This window comes from Pseudophryne corroboree, chromosome 2 (assembly GCF_028390025.1).
Source record: "Pseudophryne corroboree isolate aPseCor3 chromosome 2, aPseCor3.hap2, whole genome shotgun sequence".
NCBI classification, from domain to species: Eukaryota; Metazoa; Chordata; class Amphibia; order Anura; family Myobatrachidae; genus Pseudophryne; species Pseudophryne corroboree.
In genome coordinates this window covers 169,612,208-169,631,833 of record NC_086445.1, presented here as the reverse complement: position 1 = coordinate 169,631,833, position 19,626 = coordinate 169,612,208, and the positions used below count along the sequence as shown (strand labels likewise).

The 19,626-nt window shown below is 45.4% G+C and overlaps 1 protein-coding gene across 1 annotated transcript in view; it reads left to right on the top strand.

Annotated features, from left to right (window-relative positions):
• The window catches only part of SETDB2 (SET domain bifurcated histone lysine methyltransferase 2), a 104,541-nt gene that overhangs the window by 24,432 nt on the left and 60,483 nt on the right, over positions 1–19,626 (top strand). The window contains exons 3-6 of the mRNA XM_063950720.1: positions 5–201; positions 1,998–2,117; positions 4,237–4,406; positions 5,744–5,963. Of these exons, the coding sequence (XP_063806790.1) occupies positions 5–201; positions 1,998–2,117; positions 4,237–4,406; positions 5,744–5,963 (707 nt within the window). The remainder of the gene's footprint in view (positions 1–4; positions 202–1,997; positions 2,118–4,236; positions 4,407–5,743; positions 5,964–19,626) is intronic.

Sequence of the window (19,626 nt, the reverse complement as noted above, 5' to 3'; positions counted from 1 at the left end):
GAAGAGTCAGGCTGTTGCTCAGGAATCTGACATAAGCAGAGATGTGGAATCGGTGCCAGTCTCATTCTGCAATGAGATCGATAACACCAGACCATCTCCTTTTGCATACAGGAAGTCCCCTTGGCCACGTGGATACTCCATCAATAATTTCACAGACTTGTTTATTGGATGCTGTGACTGCACTGATGGCTGCTTAGATGTGTAAGTTTTGGTATTATAATTGCTGATAGAATACAAATTATATAGAAAACAATTGCACATAAGAACCTGGCAAAAAAGAATTACACAAAGTGTAAATTAGGAGACTGTTGACAATGTAAAGTTAGGAACCGCTGAACATTTATATCCTTATAAAATCCTTGACATTGGTGAAAGTAGTTATTTGTGTGTCATGTCATACGCAGCTGTCTGTACAGGATTGTCACCTATATAATGGTGGGAAACGGGCGAGAGTATGATAGTGCAACGTTGTGGCATTTAATGGAAAACAATGTAAAAATATTATATGCAAGAATTTTAAATATCCCTGTGTGAGAGTATAATGCTTATTAAATTAAATAGTAATAATTAAAAAATCTAAACATGGTATTCCATTTAAAAAAAAAACACAACTAAAAAACAGATTTGCCCCACAATCGTTTACATTGTGCATTCGGGCAGCGTGCATACCCCATATGTGCACCCCCGCAACTGTTAGCGATGTCTTCTAGTCTACCCTGCTGCAGAGCCGACAGAAGACATCGCTAGCGATGCTAGACTACAAAATGCAGCATGGCATCCCGCATCGCTCAGTCACCACCTGCATTGTGTATGCACTTGCCGATGCAGTTGTCCTGTCGGATCGGCTGGGTACACACCGTTGTCTATTGTGTGCCCAGCTTAAGTTTCTCCTACTTGTCCACAACTGCCTTTGCTGCAGCATCACCTAATCTCATGCTTTCCAACCAGAAGCCAAATACACATGCACATGGCAACAGCTGCATACTCTCGACCAAATCCACTTCTCCAAAGACTCTTTTCGATGGCTACCCTGTGCCACTCTGATGAAGCTGCCTTTTTCTACATGGAAGCTGCCCTAGGCATGAAATTTCAGCCCGCATATATGTAGCCAGGTGTGATAGTCTGCGATTTGTGGCAAGTGTACAGATGTCACCGATTTAGCAGCAAGATTTAAAAAAGCTATTTTTTAAAAGGCAAAACCAATCTGGTTGTGGGAGTAATTATCTCATTCGCCTTTTAGTACCACTACGCTGATGGCACCCACATCTACTACTTTACCCATGACCTTTCCCCTCCCGTATTATTTGTGTAGCTAATGGACTCTCTGCTCTCGGTCACAACCAAATACAAAATAAAAGGTTAGTTCCACCTATACTTTATAATGTAGTATTGGGAGGCATTCAGTATGTTTGCTTTAAATCCTGTTCTAAATATACACTGGATCCCCAATAGATTTGGACTCTTCTACATAATGGCCTGGATACCTTGTGTAGCCACTTCCCTGTTTACCACTGAGTGCATATGAGTGGGAAGTACACAACTTAGGAGCCCCTGATTCATTTATTCATATTGCTATACTTTCCAAGTAACATGAAGGGGGGAAGACTGAATAATGGACCTATCATATATCTGTAACTTTTTGCTATTTTCATTCATCTTCAATGCATTTTTTAATCTATTATTATTGTTGTTATTATTATTATCCTTTATTTATATTGCGCCACAAGGGATCCACAGTGCCCAATTACAGAATATATAAATGAAAAATCAAAACAAGATAATAGTGACTTACAGTTGAAGACAATATAGGATAAGTACAGGGTAACTAAACATAGCTGCATCAGCAGATGACACTGACATAAGTATCAGGGTGGCAGAAACCATGGGATTAGGGGCCGTCGAGGATGTTTAAGAAAGAGAAGGATAAGCACGTGAGGGTTGAGGGCCCTGCTCGTGAGAGCTTACATTCTAAAGGGAATCCATAACTTTTTTTTCAGCTCCACATGTGCATGTTTGCAGCTGACAGCCAGAGCTTGTAATACAAGTGTTACCTCACCAAAAAATGGCAAAATACCAGGTTATACGTATAAACGACTCCGAACACCTATCCCTACTGGGTAAGTAGTAAGCGAATAAACTATTTCCTTATTTACTAATACATGAATTAACGCTTTATTCTGTCAGAAAGTTGTGTAATATTGAAATTTTGTATGAAGGCCGACTCTTCACCCCCATCATGTCCCTCCTCTCCTTCCCCTTCTGTCTCACTGCACTTCGCCAACAACTTTATCGCTAAAGTTAAGTGTACCTACCACCTTGTCCTTGTCTTTCTTCTGCCGTGTCTCAGAGGCCAACGTCGCCACTATATCATCCACTTGTCACTATCCCTTCTCACCTCCTTCCTGCCACCTGCTCCTACATTGCCCATCCCTCTCCTTTTAGTACCTTCCCTTGTCCACTCATTCCTTCTCTACCTCCATATGCCCTCCCCTTTCCCTTTCCGTCAGTGTCCCTTAGAGGGCTTTCCATGTACCGCTTCTCTTCTCCCTACACATCTTCCATAGATTCGCTTATCAGTTCCTTCGGCCTCCAATTCCACCTTCATGACACCCAAATGTATCGCTCCTTCTGTCCTCCCATTTGTGACCTGCTGTGTATTGGCTGTCTCCTCCTGAATGCCCATACGCTTCCTTAAACGTAAAAATATTGAAAACAGAACTCATTGGGGGAAGGGGGGCATCCAAATACCCACGATAGTGCCGCAAACATGTTTTTTTTTATCCTATCCAATTAGCTCGCAAAGCCACCCTGTTTTTCGTGCAAAAAAAAAAAAAGGTCCAGAGAAAAGCTGCGGTCCTATGTATTTTCGCAGCACTTATAAAATGGGCACTTATCCTGGCATCATGGGATAAGCACCGGCATTGGGGCTAATTGGATAACTTTTGGCAAATCCTTTATCCGTGGTTACCGTGGATAATTGGATGCCCCCCATTGTCTCCTTCACCGCCAAGGTTCTCCATTTCCCTTTCCTGTTTGTCTCCATTGACAAATCTCCCTTTTTTCTGTCTCCGAAATCTGCGGTCTTGGGGTTAAATTTACTAAGGTGGGAGATTTTTAGAACTGGTGATGTTGCCCATAGCAACAATCAGATTATATCTATTATCTGCTAGAAGCAGCTAGATAAATGGTAAGTAGAATCTGATTGGTTGCCATGGGCAACATCACCAGTTCTAAAAATCTCCCACCTTAGTAAATTTACCCCCTGGTGTCATCCTTGCCTCTGCCCTCTCATTCTTCCCCTCCAGTCCTGGCCCTTTTATCTCCGTTTTCAGGATTTCTCCCTTGTCGCATGCAGCCTCTGGAATGCCCTTCCATTCCCAAACAGACTTGCCTCCATCATCCCACCCTTTAAAAGTGCCCTTAAGACTCATCTCTTCTCTAAAGCCTACCACATCTACTACTAGCCTTGCAACCTCCAGTTTCCTTATGGCTACTCCTCTCTGCCTCTTTGTGTCCTCAGGGGGGTTATTCCGAGTTGTTCGCTCGCTAGCAGATTTTAGCAGCATTGCACACGCTAGGCCTCTGGGAGTGTATCTTAGCTTAGCAGAATTGCGAACGAAAGATTAGCAGAATTGCGAATAGAAATTTCTTAGCAGTTTCTGAGTAGCTCGGGACTTACTCCTACACTGCGATCAGCTCAGGCCATTTCGTTCCTGGTTTGACGTCACAAACACGCCCTGCGTTCGGTCAGACACTCCCGCGTTTTATCCTGGCACGCCTGCGTTTTTCCGCACACTCCCAGAAAACGGTCAGTTTCCGCCCAGAAACACCCACTTCCTGTCAATCACACTCCGAACACTTCAGTGATGAAAATTCTTCGTTCGGACGTGAGTAAATCTAAGTTTTGTGCTAAAATACTTAGCGCATGCGCACTGCGTACCATGCACATGCGCATTTTTGCCTTAATCGCTCCGTTGCGAAAATCGGCAACGAGCGAACAACTCGGAATGACCCCCTCAGTTACCTTAGATTACGAACAGGACCCTCTCCCCTTTGTATCATCTATGTAATTATTTAATCTGAGCACTGTCACTAAGGTACATATATTTGTATTAGACAATACCCATAATATAATAATAATAAAAATGTATAATATAAAACAAGTTCATTAAATCGAATACAAAAGTCGCAGGGTTCATTGTGAATTGTCGTTTAATAATGTACACTTTAATGCAGACTGTATGAATGTAACGTATCTTGTAAATGTGACCGAAAGATGTGTCAAAACCGGGTTGTACAGCATGGACTTCAGGTGCGACTCCAGGTGTACAAAACAAAAGAGAAAGGCTTTGGGGTGCGCTGCCTGGATGATCTAGACAAAGGAACATTTGTGTGCATCTATGCAGGTGAGTGTCAGCTGTGGAAACTAGCATTATTTCTTTGTATTGCTGTAACATTGCATGAAGAATTACCTCCATGTGGCTACACACTGCTAAAAATATGTATTTTAATATTTAAGATGAATACATTACTTTTACCTTAGAACAGCACTGTGATTAATCTGTAATTGTGTAAGGTACGTAGAAGTTATGTATTACTTAGTAAGGGTTATTTAGGTAGGTTAGAGATGGGGGAGTAGGTTGGTAGTATTTATTGACGCTGTATACTGGACAGTTATGAATCGGTGACATTATTGGTCTTTTTCTTTATTGTTATTGAGTCAGTCTGCACATACTATAACTCGTATCAGTCATTAAGGTTCAAACTCACGCCGCATAGAAATAATCATGGCAGCTTCCATTAAGTTAAGGCTAAGGGTGTAATTCAATTACATGCAGTAAGCACACCTGCGAAAAAAAGGGACTTTACCGCAGTGTTTTGCCCGATGTCATTGAATTACGGCCCCTTTTTTCCATGGGTGCGCTAACCCGTCTATTTGCAAAAAAATACATGGATAAGCGATAAATTCCCATATCCATGTGTTTTTGCAGCTGAAAAAACTGGTTAGCTTTAGCAGGAGAAAGGAAATCCCCGAAGCTGCTGGCTAATTGAATTACCGCAGCCAATTGAATTCCCGCCCAAGATTCTTTAATTTTAAGGACACTAAATTCAGTGTAAAAAATATTTAAAGTTAATAAATGAGTTTTGAAATTCATGATTCAAGTATAGATCTTGTTTGTAGTTCTAACATTTACATTTTTGACTGTTATTACCTGCCAGGTGTTTTAAATATATCAAGTAAAAAGACTGAACTTTATATAATAGTAGAAGACACAGCTATTTGGTTGGGCCTAGTGCATCATGTACTTTCTAAAATAATACATACAGTACATTAGATGCAATCGTTCAGTGAAGCACAGTCACTCCAACATCCACACCTATTGGCTGTCACGTCTGATGGTCATCAGAATCCAGCCATCCTGCTACATACTGAAATTTACAATATAGGCTCATTGACAGACTGCAATGTGCCAAACATATTTTATAGGGCCACCATATAAACAGCTGCAATTTACAGCTTTGCTATTGGACACATCTTCCAAAGACCATTTGAATCATTTTTTTAATCTGTGAAAATAAAGGACTGCTTACCAGAGATTTACAGACTTGCATTGTTATGACATTGTGCTGCCACTGAATCCAGATTCACTTGTTATCATTTAAAATATCTGTGTGACAGATGTGATTTTGTGAAAAGTTTCAGCACTATGATGTTTCTGCCACTTAACTTTTCATTTTGCAGGTCGGATTTTCATGAAATCTTTCAATGCAAACACTGAGCAGGATTCTAATGTATGTGTGATGCCAGCAGATGGAAATAAGACCATTTCCATCAAGTCTAAACGAAGGCGCGTTTCTCACTCCGATTCTGAGATTACTATTATACCCTCCATTTCTACCAGCGACCAGAAGCTCAGGGTTTCTCCATCAAAATCAGGCTTTGTCGGACTACAAATGAAAAGGTGAGTATACAGCCTGTTACATAAAACGTAGTGTTTGCGTTATACTGTACATATTATGCTTATTTATATTCTCATGGGCATTATATCAATAAGTTCTTGCTCAACATCTCGCTCCAAGAAAACAAGTTTCTTTATATATAATATACAGAGATTATATTGTATGCACTGAAAGATTCTCTCAGCCACAGTGATCATAGCACAGAGTAACACCTGTAACCCAATCTAAATTGCTGGAAAGCTTTATTGGAATTGAAATATACTTCTATATAAATGCAGTCCTCAATCATGCAAGAAACCTTACGCCTCAAGTTACCGTTCCCAATTGTAGTCCACGTGGACCATTAAGTATGAAAAAGGTCAAAAAATGAAAAAAATTGTGAAAAACTCATGTCGACCTAATGCATGTCGACCAATCGTGATCGACCCAATGTATGTCGACCTAATGACCACCATCCCTCTGACTGAACCCCATTTTTTGGTTCAGTGATGACCTACAGATGTTTTATCCTACTAAAACTATATTTGCACTATACAAAAGATGATGTCCATTGTTTTGCCAAAAGCCTATCCCTTCCAATAGATTTTTGTTTGGAATCAAAGTGTATATCCTGTGGGCTATATATGGTCCAGGACTGAAACGCACATACACCTACATACATCTAGTGTTCTACTGTTCACTCACGTATTTTTACCTCTCCTTGGATTGTAAGTGTTCAGATTTGCCACTTGCAAACAGGCAGGGCACTTTGCACCCTGCATTTTCCCCGGAGGCGGAGCACAGTGAGCCATAGACACGCACTGAGTCTGGGAGGGTCACGCAGGACACGCAACAAATGGGGTATGGCTGTATCCCCCATCCAATAGCGCTCAACAGATCAGCTTGCCTGCTGACCAGCATGTGGGCTTGTTGGGAGCGTTACAGTGCAGACTTCATATTCACGCTGTGTGATCACAAGTCTCAGAGACTGACAGCACAGGGAACGCTGTGGCACATGGCAATCTTGGTCGGGGTTGCAGTGGATTTTCCAGGCCGTCTCTTGCCGGGCGCCTGCAGAGTTATCAGTAACTGCTCCTGCTCAACCACTTACTGTTTGTTGGCTGCTTCAATCCATCGATTTGGCCTGAGCTCTGGGCCTGGTTGTTCCAGGCCATTTGCATGGGGCGGCTTTAAGGAAGGTATGGAAAGTTAGTAGAATAGCTGTGAGGAAGTTCCTGCTCTGGATAATTGGACCCTGGTTACAAGTGCCAGGTCTTACTGAATGACCACTGGGATTTTCACTGCTGCATAGTCACCACATAGCCATATATTTTTCTCTTTCATCATGGCTGGGGGACACTGGACCATGGGGTTTGTAGGTTGAGAACGCTGTAGCTCCTCCTTTGTGCTACCCCAGCATTCCAGTGTACTTTATGTGCCTGTGGAGTTAGGCATGTGTTAGGGGGGCTGTTCAGCAGAAATTTCTAACTAGTTTATTTATTTTATATTTAAAGTTTTTTTACTTTACAATTATCAAAGAGCATCTTATGGTGTGAACAGAGGAGGGTTCATACCTCCAAGTTTGGTCTCTCTCTTTTCTTGGGCTTCCTTCGGGGGGGTATAGAGGACAGTTTAAAGCTTTGTTCTGTCCAGTTATTTCCATCTGTGTCTGGCCTTTCTTCCAGAGGTTCAAACCTATTTACAAGGTATGTTGCGTGTTCAATCACCATCTCATCCGCCAGTAGCTCCGTGGGATCTTGCTCTGGTCCTCTTGGCTCTCAAGCAGGTTCCATTTGAGCCTTTAGATTCAGCAGACATTCAGTTAGTTACTTGGAAGCTGGTCTTCCTTATGGCCATTGCCTCTGCATGTTTCTGAGTTAAGGACTTTGTCTTGCAGGCCAACTTTTCTCATCTTCCATGACTATAGGGCGGTTCTCTGTATGGTTCCTACATTCCAGTCGAAGGTTGTGTTTATTTTTCAAGTTTATCCTCTATCTGCGACTTTCTGTGACCGGATAATCTGGTTCTGTTAGACGTAGTCTGGATTTACTTGGACAAGACTTCTGTCCATTGCACAGATTCTCTGCTTGCTCTTTAAGATGCACAGAAATGTGGTTGGCCGGCTGCAAAGCAGACCATTGCATGTTGGATCGATTCAGTCCTCACTCGGGCCTATACTAGTGTGGGGCGACTGGCACCAGACTGGGTGTCGGCGCATTCCACCAGGGGCGGTGGTGACCTCCTGGGCGTCGCAACATGGGGCTTTGGTGGGACAGGTCTGCAATGCAGTCATCTGTTAATCTGGCCACACGTTTGCTTGTTTTTACCGTCTTCATGTTTTTGCCTCCGGCAATAGCAACGAAGGCCAGGGCTCTACTTGATGCAATACAGAAATTGCTACAATCAGAAGTGATAGTACCAGTTACCTCAGCACAACGAGGACTAGCTTTCCTTGTTCCTGATTCAGATGTCAAATGGGCCTCACTGACCTCAATTTCTTTTTTTTTTTTTAAACATATTTTTATTAAAGCAATATATGAATTACATACATAAGTTTTCACAGTAGGTCAAACCTATGTCAAATAGAAAAAAGCGAAAGGGGAGTAAATAACAATACAACCAATCAAGAGACATTCCAAACACAGTACAAACAATAATATTACACTTATATGGAACATGCCTCTCGGGGCTTCAGTAACCATTAGATTAAGAGCTGGTCCAGTCAGCTGACCCAGACGCGTGCAGGTGAGGATAGGAAAAAAATAATAATAATAATAAAAAATAATAAAATTGCCCGTGACCGTATGTCGACTTCCCCCCAGTCGTCTACCGAGCTAAGAATGGCATTCAGTTCTGTAGCACAATCGGCGGATCCCCCACAATCGTTCTAGTCAAAAACCATTCTGTATTAGATAAAGAGTTATGGAGCTGCGTCTTGACTGCTGTCGACAAGGTCGTTATATAGCTTTCCCATACGTCAAAGAATCTCTGTATCTTAGTATCTTTGTCTAGCAAAATTCCTATCCATTCCATCCGAAAGAGAGAAAATAATTTGGCCTTAAACAACGAAAGTGTAGGTGGATCTCTAGCAATCCATACTTGCAGAATAGCCTTTCTGGCCGCTATACTAACTGCCAGCAGTAGCTTTCTACTTCCCTGAGAGAGACGTAGGTCCGGCGAGAATATACCGAAAAGCGCCCATTTTGGGCACAATCTCCAATAATTCACTAGGTTAGTCGTTAAGTAATTCCTTATCCTGATCCAGAACTGTCTGATCAGAGGGCATGTCCACAAGCAGTGATATAGGTCTGCCTGGGGAGAACCACACTTCCAACAAGCATGCGTGTCAGCTAGTCCTATGAGGCGATAAATAAGTCCTGTGCAAAATATTAAGAGACATTTCTTTGTACCTAGAAGAGAGAAACAGTTTACAAGCTTTTGCATGGGCCGTAAGCAAGTCAGTCGTCTCGATCCCCGGGAGACATTCCGTCCAAGACCGGATACCTCCCTGTCCCGTAGAGTAGTCTAGAACCGTCCGAAAGTATCCATATGCCATTGATATTGCCTTACTAACTCTAGGGGCTTGTTGCAGTAATTTATCTATCGAATTGCTCCAATCCATAGGTGAGAAACAGCTAATAGTAGCAGAAACATAGTGTTGGGCTAATAGAAAGGCCACAGGATAGGCCAGTAAAACTGGATGTCTAGCAGTGGCTTCCTGGAATGTGAGCGGCCTCAAGCTTTGCAAATCCACCAAATGAGCTATCTTGGAAACACCCCCCATTCGCCAGATGTTGAATGGATAATGCGCCCTACCCTCCTGGAAGTCTGGATTAGCCATGAACGGAAGGTATAGTGATCTGTGGGAGTTCAGATCTAATTTGTTACGTATATCTGTCCATAGTTTTTTAATGCTCCACAATAGTGGATTCCTCCTCCACTCCTCAGACACCTCCCGAGCATGCAGATGTAAAAAGGCGACCAGGTCCCCCCCTTGTAAAAATTCTCTATCTAAGTCAGTGTTTGTGTAGTTATTGTCATTGTGCACCCAGTCATGCAAATACCGTAGTTGAGCGGCATGGGAATACCATAGAACATTAGGAAAATTAATTCCCCCATTCTCCGTGGTTTGCTGTAACTTAATCAACGCTATACGTGGTTTTCTTCCCTGCCAAATAAAGCGTCTAAAAAGAAAATTGATGCGTTTAACATCTTTAGGTAGGAGCACATGTGGCATGGCCTGTATAAAGTACATCAGACGGGGGAATGATCTCATCTTTATCAAATTCGCTCTCCCCATGTATGATAAAGGCAGAGATTTCCAGGTGTCAAGTTCAGCCTCAATTTTTCTGATAGCCGAGGTAAAATTTAGAGTATAAAGTCGCTCCGGTTGTCTCGATATTTGAATCCCCAGATAAGTGAAGTGATCTGAGCTCCATTTCAGTGGTAAACCCCCCCACCCCGTTTCTCAAAAACGCACCACTCCCCAGTCTTAGTGCCACTGACTTCGACCAGTTAACATTGAAGCCAGAAATATGACCATACGCCTGCAGTAGATTAAATATATTAGTCAAGGAAGTCCCCGGATCTGAAACATACAGCAGTAGATCATCGGCAAATGCAGTAAGCTTTAGCTCCCTGCGACCTATCTGAATGCCATGAAACTGAGTATCAGTCAATAGCAAACGATGGAGGGGATCTATGGCTAAATTGAACAACAAGGGGGACAAGGGACAGCCCTGCCGTGTGCCACGATGCATAACCACCGGATCACTGGTATAGCCATTCAGTAAGAGGGTAGTGGAAGGAGAGTCATATAAGTAACGAATAATATCAATAAAGTCATGGTGGAAGAGTCTACGTTCCAAGACCCTGAATAGATGGGGCCAAAGTACCGTATCGAAGGCCTTAGTAGTGTCTAGACTGAGGAGTATATTCCTGGAATGGGGCGAATGAGCAGAGGCCATTACTGCAGCAATAGCAGCCCGAATACCTTTTACCGAATGTGTATTACGAACAAAACCAAGCTGATGAGTAGTTAGAGCGTGGGGGAGAATCGTTTGTAGTCGATCTGCCAAAATCTTGGTGAATAATTTTATGTCGGTATTTAACAACGTAATGGGCCTGTACGAGGTCACCAATTGAGGGTCCTGAGCAGGCTTGGGGATCATAATGGTATGGGCCGTTGTGAAATGATAAAAAGGGGCACGATGATGCAACAGGCCGTTAAACAGCTCTAGCAGAGTCGGAATTATATGAGGCTGAAGGATTTTATAAAATTCATTGGAGAGGCCGTCCGGGCCCGGGGATTTGTGCAGGTGGAGTTTGAACATAGCCGAGATAAGCTCCTCCTCCGTAATTGCACTCACCAGTAAATCCGACTGCGCACTCGTTATAGGAGGCAAAGCTGAATCAGGTAAAAGTGCGGCATGAGCACATTCATTAAAAGGGAGATCCGAATATAAGTTGGCAAAGTAAGATTCAAAATGTTTCACTATAGCAGGGGAAGTGGTAAGGAGATGCCCCGTATCCCGATGCTTAACAGCCGTTATGAACTTTCGAGCAGTTTTCTTCCTAGCCATATTAGCCAAAAGTCGACCAGACTTCTTACCCCACTGGTAATACTTATGAGATGAAAACACCACGTCCCGCTTTGCTTGCGCCAGCAAGTGGTCATTCAGTAGTTGTTTTGCCAGCAAATAGAGCCGCAAAGATTCCTCAGTTTGTAGGGCATGGTGATTCTGCAGCGCAGCATCTAACTCCGAATGTAGTGTAGTATAAGTCGCCAGATTTTTCTTCTTCAATCTATGGACATACTCAATAATTTGACCCCTAAGAACAGCCTTCGCCGCACCCCAAAGAATATTTGGGCGATCCCAGTGTTCAAGGTTATCGTCTAAAAAGTTGGCCCAATTAGTTATCAAAAATTTCCGAAAGTCATCGCAATTATAAAGACAACTCGGAAACCTCCAGTGTCTGGAGCCTCCTGACTGAAGAGTTCTCTGTAACGTTAATGTCACCGGAGCGTGATCCGAAATAAAAATGTTATGGATATCAGCATGCGCGACCCGCGTGACAAGAGAATCCGCAATTAAAATCGAGTCAATCCTGGACCAGGATCGATGAACCCCAGAGAAAAAAGTGAATGATTTGTCGGAGTGGTTTAGGAGACGCCAAACGTCAGTAAGCTGGAGGGAGACCATTAAAGTTTGAAGGTGTGACCAGAAAGAAGATTGGGAAGTGCGTGGGACAGGAGATTTATCAACAGTAGGATCATCTACAGTATTCCAGTCACCCCCCAGGACAAGCTGAAAATTGTCGTGTTGCAACAACTGAGAGCTCAATTCCCGGAGGAAGGCAGCAGTTTCGACATTGGGTGCGTAGACATTCACTAACGTATACTTATTACCCCAAACTTCCACATCTAAAATTAAATAGCGCCCCTGTGGGTCAACAATAGAGTTCAAAATAGTGTATTGTAAATTCTTACTAAATAGGATCGCAACCCCCCTTGTCTTTTGTGTATTGTCAGCGGAAATACAGTCATCTAACCAAGGTGCCCGAAGAGCAGAGGAGGCGCCCGACATCCAGTGGGTCTCTTGGAGAAATATAATCTGGGGCCTAAACCGTTTTAAATGTGTAAGAACCCTTTTACGTTTAATCGGGGAGTTAAGGCCGCCCACATTCCAGGACAGAATCTTAAAAAAGGCATCCGAGGAGGAGGCTCCTGTACCGAAGTCAGTCATGAGTCTGTTAACCTACACCCACCCGGGGGTGGCAATCCAGAAGGAACACTACATCACACAGTTGCCCTCCTCCGTCCCAGCGAGCGGAGAGGGACAATCTGAACCACAGTGAACCATAGAGCTCATCAACGGATCTGGAGAGGGAGGCACGGCACGGGCAAAACAAAAAGAAAAAAAAAAAAAAAAAACATTGCTTCACAGAACAATTTTCACATTTTCCAAACCAAACTAGTAACAGCGCAAGTGCTAAACCGTCCGGTAGCACTGGCGAGGAACACATCAATAATAACTGTAGTAATTGACTTAAAGTAAAATTAAATTAAGCTGAGCAGCGGATAATAAGACCAAAGGCCTCCTTCATGTGTATATTAAACCAACTCAGTATATAAGGTAGGGAATACCAAAATATCTAGAATTCCGCAACTCGGACGAGGACCACAACAATAATAGATATTTCATTGAAGGTTAAGCTGGTTGGCTGAGTACGGGACTTATGGTCTCCTAAGTGTTGAAGATAAGCCAACCCAAGGCAGTAAACCTGTTGTAGAGCAATAACTAAGACTTGTGTTACGGGTTCTCAGGAGTCAACATACGTGTGACGTGGGATTTGGCAGTAACTGGATCAGCAAATAGTAGCGTGCGGCCATTGTCATGCACCCTCAACTTAGCTGGATACATCAACGCAAATTTAGTATTGCTCTCGTGAAGCATCCTGCAAACGTCAGAAAACTCTCTCCTCTTTTGCGCAACAGAGGCAGAGAAATCCTGAAAGAGTAAAATACGTTTACCATTCACTAGCAATTGCGGGATTTTCCGGTAAGAGCGCAAAACATACTCCTTCATGCGGAAATCCATAAATCTTGCAATGACAGGCCGTGGCCTCACATCAACATCAGGGCGAGTGGGACCAATTCTATGCGCTCTCTCAATATGCGTTAGAAATGGGGGATCTAAGATATCTAGAGCTGAGAACAGGTCATTCAGTATAAAATCAGACAACTGCCCGTCCCTGATTGATTCGGGGATGCCCACGAATCGCATATTCGATCTCCTATCCCTGTTCTCAAGATCATCTATTTTTGCCTGCAGAGCAGTAAGGGACGAATCTTGGGTGGCAGCGGATCGTTGGAGTGTATGCATCTGATCCTCCCCGTCACTAAGCTCTAAGGAGTTTATCCGTGAGGTGTTCTGATCAATCTTTGTAAGTGTGGAATCTAGTAGTGTTTGTATCTGTTCCAATCTTTTATCAATTAACGGTATATTTTCAAGTTTCTTGTCAATTTGAGGCATGAGGAGTCGCGAGATCTCCTGTGCCATATGTAATAAAGAGGGCTGGTCAGGCAGGGTCTCTGTTTCTTGAGGCCGAGCCTGGGGATTGCCCACACCTGGAGGAGAGGGGGGGTTAAGTTTCCCCGCTGTGTTTTTATTTTTACTCATTCTTGTATTCACTGAGGATTGAGAAGGTCTAACCGCTGGAGTCCTATGGACGTATTTGTCCATCACCCGGTTGTCAGACCGCTAAACATAAAGGGTAGCAGGCCCTAATGTGAACACTCGGTGGTATATGATAATGAAACACCTCACGTAAGAGCTCAAGTTGGAAGATATGTCAGAGCTACTCAGCGAAAATAAAAAATATATAAACATCAATTTACATAATAAGCATAACAAGGCACGCCATAATCATGACGTCGCGGATCCATCTGATGGAAATTAAACTCAAAGCAGTACCATAGCTTGCTGGATATAAGTAATCCTGTGAAAGTAACCAGAAATTGCACAGCACAGCAGAAACCTACAATATGCTAAAGTAATAACGATTTTCAGGCCTTTGCGGTAAATCAATGGAACAATTAGAAGCGACAATGACTACGTTAGCAATAACAGAGGTTGTTCAGGATAAGGAGCTCTGCAGCGTGTATTTAACAGCAGAGGAATTGCGCCAGTAAAGTTATAGTGTACCACTGCAAGCAGGCACCAGGTGGCAGTGGAGGCCAAGATATACCTCAACTGCAAAACAGCTCCAAGTGTAACCCATACAAGTGCGTTGTCAAGCCCCGTGAGGCAAATCAAGCAGCAATAATAAGGACAGTGCAATTGTGGCCCCAGCAGCAGAGTCTCGCAACTAGTGACACAGTCAAAGTTACTGCCAGTAGGTCTTCCAGCCGCCAAGCAGGTTTAGCTGCAGCAAGAGGTATTAAGATGCAGCCCCCCTTGCAAAGCTCCTCAGTCCCAGACACAGACGCAATCCCCTGTGACAGTCCCCCCTGCGCCTTTCGATCCCCGCAGGACAAGAGCTGAGGTCAGCAAGGGCATCAGTGAGAGTACGGGAGGTAGAGTCACTGGGTTCGGGAGCAGGGGCAGGAGGTAAAAGGTAGCAGAGAAGCAGTAACGGATACCTCCCCGGGGTCTCAGGCACGAATGCCGCTCACCTCACGCGGTTAGGCTGCTTCTAGCAGTCGTCCTCCGTATCCAGGTGCAACCGGCATCCACCGCGTAGCAGCAAGCAGGTGTCTCCCCGAAGCCGCCTCCGCCGCACGCCCGCCCCCAATCGCGGAAGCTGTCCTCTCCGCCGCCGCAGATCAGATCGTGGGTCCGTTAGCACTCGGGGAACAAGGGCCAGAGAGGCTGGGGTGGGTGTAGGGGTCGCTCAGCCACAGGTCACCGCCGTCCGGGTCTCCCGTCGCGGGCAGCCGCGGGAACCCCACGCGTCACCGGCCGATCAGTCAGGCGGTCTCCGGGCAGCAGGAAACTCCAGTCCGTCACGGCTACTCTCCGGGTCCACTCGGCCACCGCGTGCAGCCGTCTATATCAAAGAACGGCAGGTACGTATCAGCTGTAGAACCAGCGCTGGGGGTCGGGACAGCCGGACACTGGGCAGCACTTTTCGCGCCAGTCAGCTCACCGGCGGTCATGCAGGCCGTCTCCACGAGGGCCGGACTCCGGGGGCACACAACCCACTCGTATAGGGCAAATATGAGTTCCCCATAGGACAGGGAAAAGCTGAATATGCTTTCCCAGAGAGTGGGGGATATATTGCGGGAGGATGGCTAACGATTCCTAGCCTGCAAGTCGGAGCCCATGTTAAAAGCAGCCATGCTGGATGGCCCGCCCACCGGTAGTCCACTGGCCTCAATTTCAAAGCTCTGAACAAATACATTTGGGTGCTTTGGTACCATATGGAAACATTACAGACCATTATCCTGGCAATGGAGTCAGGGGAGTTCATGGTGTCCCTGGGCATTCAAGATGCTTACCTACATGTACCAATAGCACTCCTGACATCAGTGCTATCTCAGGTTTGCAATCCTCCAGCAACATTTTCAGTTTCGGGCACTACCCTTCGGGCTTGCCACAGCTCCACGGGTGTTAACCAAAATGATGGTGGTGATGGCAGCTCACCTTCGTCGTCCTGGAATAAGGATTTTCCCATACCTGGACGTCCTGCTAATCCTGGCACAATCCAAGGATACTCTCTGCTGCCATCTACAAATAACAATAGCCTGCCTACAGGCTCATGGCAGGCTCATAAATTGTGCAAAGTCCTCCCTAGTCCCATCCCAACAGACAATGCACTCAGGAGCTGTATTGGATTCCAGTCTTCAGAAAATCTTTCTACCTATGCCCAGTTCCATTTAAGATCTCTCCAACATCTGATTCTCTCCAGATGGAATGGACAGCATCAGACGATAAAATGTCAGACAATGGGGGTAAATCAGATGTGATCGCTGCTGTGCGTTTTTGCACAGCGGGAGATCAGGTCCTAACTGCGCATGCATATGCACCGCAATGCGCGCGCACGTCGGACAACAACTGGTATCGCCGGTCAGCGATGGGATGGTGTGATAAAACTGATTGCACGGGCGTTAGCAAGGTTATTGACAGAGCCCCGTTTGTGGGTGGCAACTGAGCATTTACAGGGAGTGTCCGGAAAAACACAGATGTGCCCAAGCGTTTTCAGGGAGGGTGTCTGACGTCAGCTCCGGCCCCGATCTGCCGGTTCTCATCGCACTGGGGAGTAAGTCCTGGGTTGCGCACAGACTGCACAAAGTGGATTTTTGCAGCTCGGTATACACATGCGATTGCACACTTGCACTGCAAATTTACACTCCCCCTGGAGGCGGCGACTATCAGATCGCAGGACAGCAAAATTACCAAGGAGGCACTTGCAGTCAGATGTCAATGAGGGAAGTAAGCCGCACATTAAAGTGGGCAGCACTTCATCATCCAGCCATGTCCGCTGTATTCCTACCCGTAGTTCTAAATTGGGAAATGGACTTCCTCAGCTGGCACGACATTCATGTAGGCGAATGGGCCCTGCACCAAGTCTTTAAGGTTCTGGTAAACAAATGGTGACTGCTGGAAGTGGACCTTATGGCTTCACATCAGAACAACAAGGTACCAGTATACGGGTCAAGAACAAGGGATCCCAAAGCAATCTTCGTGGATGCCCTGTCTGTGTAATAGAAGTTTCATCTGTTTTCCCTCCAGTCTCCATGTTGCCCAAGGTGATTTGAAAATTCAAGCAGGAAGGGGGCGCCGTGATATTAATAGCTCCGGTGTGGCTCAGACGAAATTGGTACACTGATCTGCAGAGGGTATCCGTAGACACTCCATTCCTACTGCCTCAATGACCAGATCTTCTTGCACAGGGTCTCTGTCTCTACGCACACTTGGATCGGCTGTCTTTGACGGCGTGGCACTTGAAACATGCATCTTAAAAGTGAAGGGCTTTTCACAGGCGGTAATTCAAACGATGCTTAAAGCAAGGAAACCATCCTCCGCTCGCATCTATTACCAGATATGGCATGCTTATTTCTCTAACGTCCTAGAGGATGCTGGGACTCCGTAAGGACCATGGGGAATAGACGGGCTACGCAGGAGGCATGGGCACTTTAAGAAAGACTTTTGGACTCTGGGTGTGCACTGGCTCCTCCCTCTATGCCCCTCCTCCAGACCCCAGTTTTAGACTGTGCCCAGAGGAGAATGGGTGCACTGCAGGGAGCTCTCCTGAGTTTCCTGCTTAGAAAGCATTTTTGTTAGGATTTTTTCTCTTTCTCAGGGAGCACTGCTGGCAACAGGCTCCCTGCATCGAGGGACTGAGGAGAGAGGAGCAGACCTACTTAAATGATAGGCTCTGCTTCCTCGGCTACTGGACACCATTAGCTCCAGAGGGAGTGAACACAGGTTCGTCCTGGGCATTCACCCCAGAGCCGCGCCGCCGTTCTCCTCACAGAGCCAGAAGAAACGAAGACAGAAGACGTCTCAGGTGGCAGAAGCCTTCGGTGCTTCACTGAGGTAACTCACAGCACTGCAGCTGTGCGTCATTGCTCCCATACACCTCACACACTCCGGTCACTGTAAGGGTGCAGGGCGCAGGGGGGGCGCCCTGGGCAGCAATAAAACACCTCTCCTATGGCAAAAGTCTATATACATGTACAGGTGGGCACTGTACATGTATATAAAAGAGCCCCCGCCATTTTTTAGTAAGTTTGAGTGGGACAGAAGCCCGCCGCCGAGGGGTTGGGGCTTCTCCCTCCGCACTCACCAGCGCCATTTTCTCTCCACAGCACCGCTGAGAGGAAGCTCCCCGGACTCTCCCCTGCTTGACACACGGTGAAAGGGGGTTTTTAAGTAGAGGGGGGGCACATTATTGGCGTTTATACATTAAGCAGCGCTACTGGGTAAACAATCTGTGTTTTTCTCCAGGGTTATATAGCGCTGGGGTGTGTGCTGGCATACTCTCTCTCTGTCTCTCCAAGGGGCCTCAGGGGGAACCTGTCTTCAGAAAAGAGATTCCCTGTGTGTGTGAAGTGTGTCGGTACGTGTGTGTCGACATGTTTGACGAGGAAGGCTCACCTAAGGAGGAGGGGGAGTGCATGATGGTCAGGTCGCCGTCGGCAACGCCGACACCGGACTGGGTGGATATGTGGAATGTCTTGAATGCAAATGTAAATTTACTGCATAAACGATTAGACAAGGCTGAAGCTAGGGATCAGTCAGGTAGTCAGACCATGCCTGTCCCTGTGGCACCAGGACCTTCGGGGTCTCAAAAACGCACCATATCCCAGATCACTGACACAGATACCGACACAGATACTGACTCTAGTGTCGACTATGAGGATGCAAAATTACAGCCAAAGGTGGCGAAAGGTATTCGTTACATGATTATTGCCATTAAAGAGGTTTTGCATATCACTGAGGAACCCCCTGTCCCTGACACGAGGGTACACATGTATAAAGGGAAAAAGCCTGAGGTCACTTTTCCGTCCTCATTTGAGCTAAGCAACTTGTGCGAAAAGGCTTGGGAATCTCCAGATAGGAGACTACAAGTTCCCAAAAGGATTCTTATGGCATATCCCTTTCCACAAAAGGACAGGATACGATGGGAATCTTCGCCGAAGGTAGACAAGGCGCTGACGCGCTTATCCAAGAAGGTGGCACTGCCTTCTCAGGATACAGCTTCCCTCAAGGATCCTGCTGATCGTAAGCAGGAGGTTACCATGAAGCACATTTACACACATTCCGGTACTATCGTTAGACCGGCTATGGCATCGGCCTGGGTGTGTAGTGCTGTCGCAGCATGGACAGATTCCTTATCTACGGAACTTGACACCCTAGATAAGGATACCATTCTAATGACCCTAGAGCATGTCAAAGATGCTGCTTTATATATGAGGGATGCTCAAAGAGACATTTGTTTACTAAGCTCCAGAATAAATGCTATGTCTATTTCTGCTAGGCGACTCCTGTGGACCCGACAGTGGACGGGGGATGCCGACTCAAAGCGGCATATGGAGTCGTTGCCTTACAAGAGTGAGGAGTTGTTTGGAGAAGGCCTCTCGGACCTTGTCTCTACTGCTACGGCCGGTAAATAGAATTTCTTACCTTATGTCCCCCCACAGCATACTAAAAAGGCACCTCATTATCAAATGCAGTC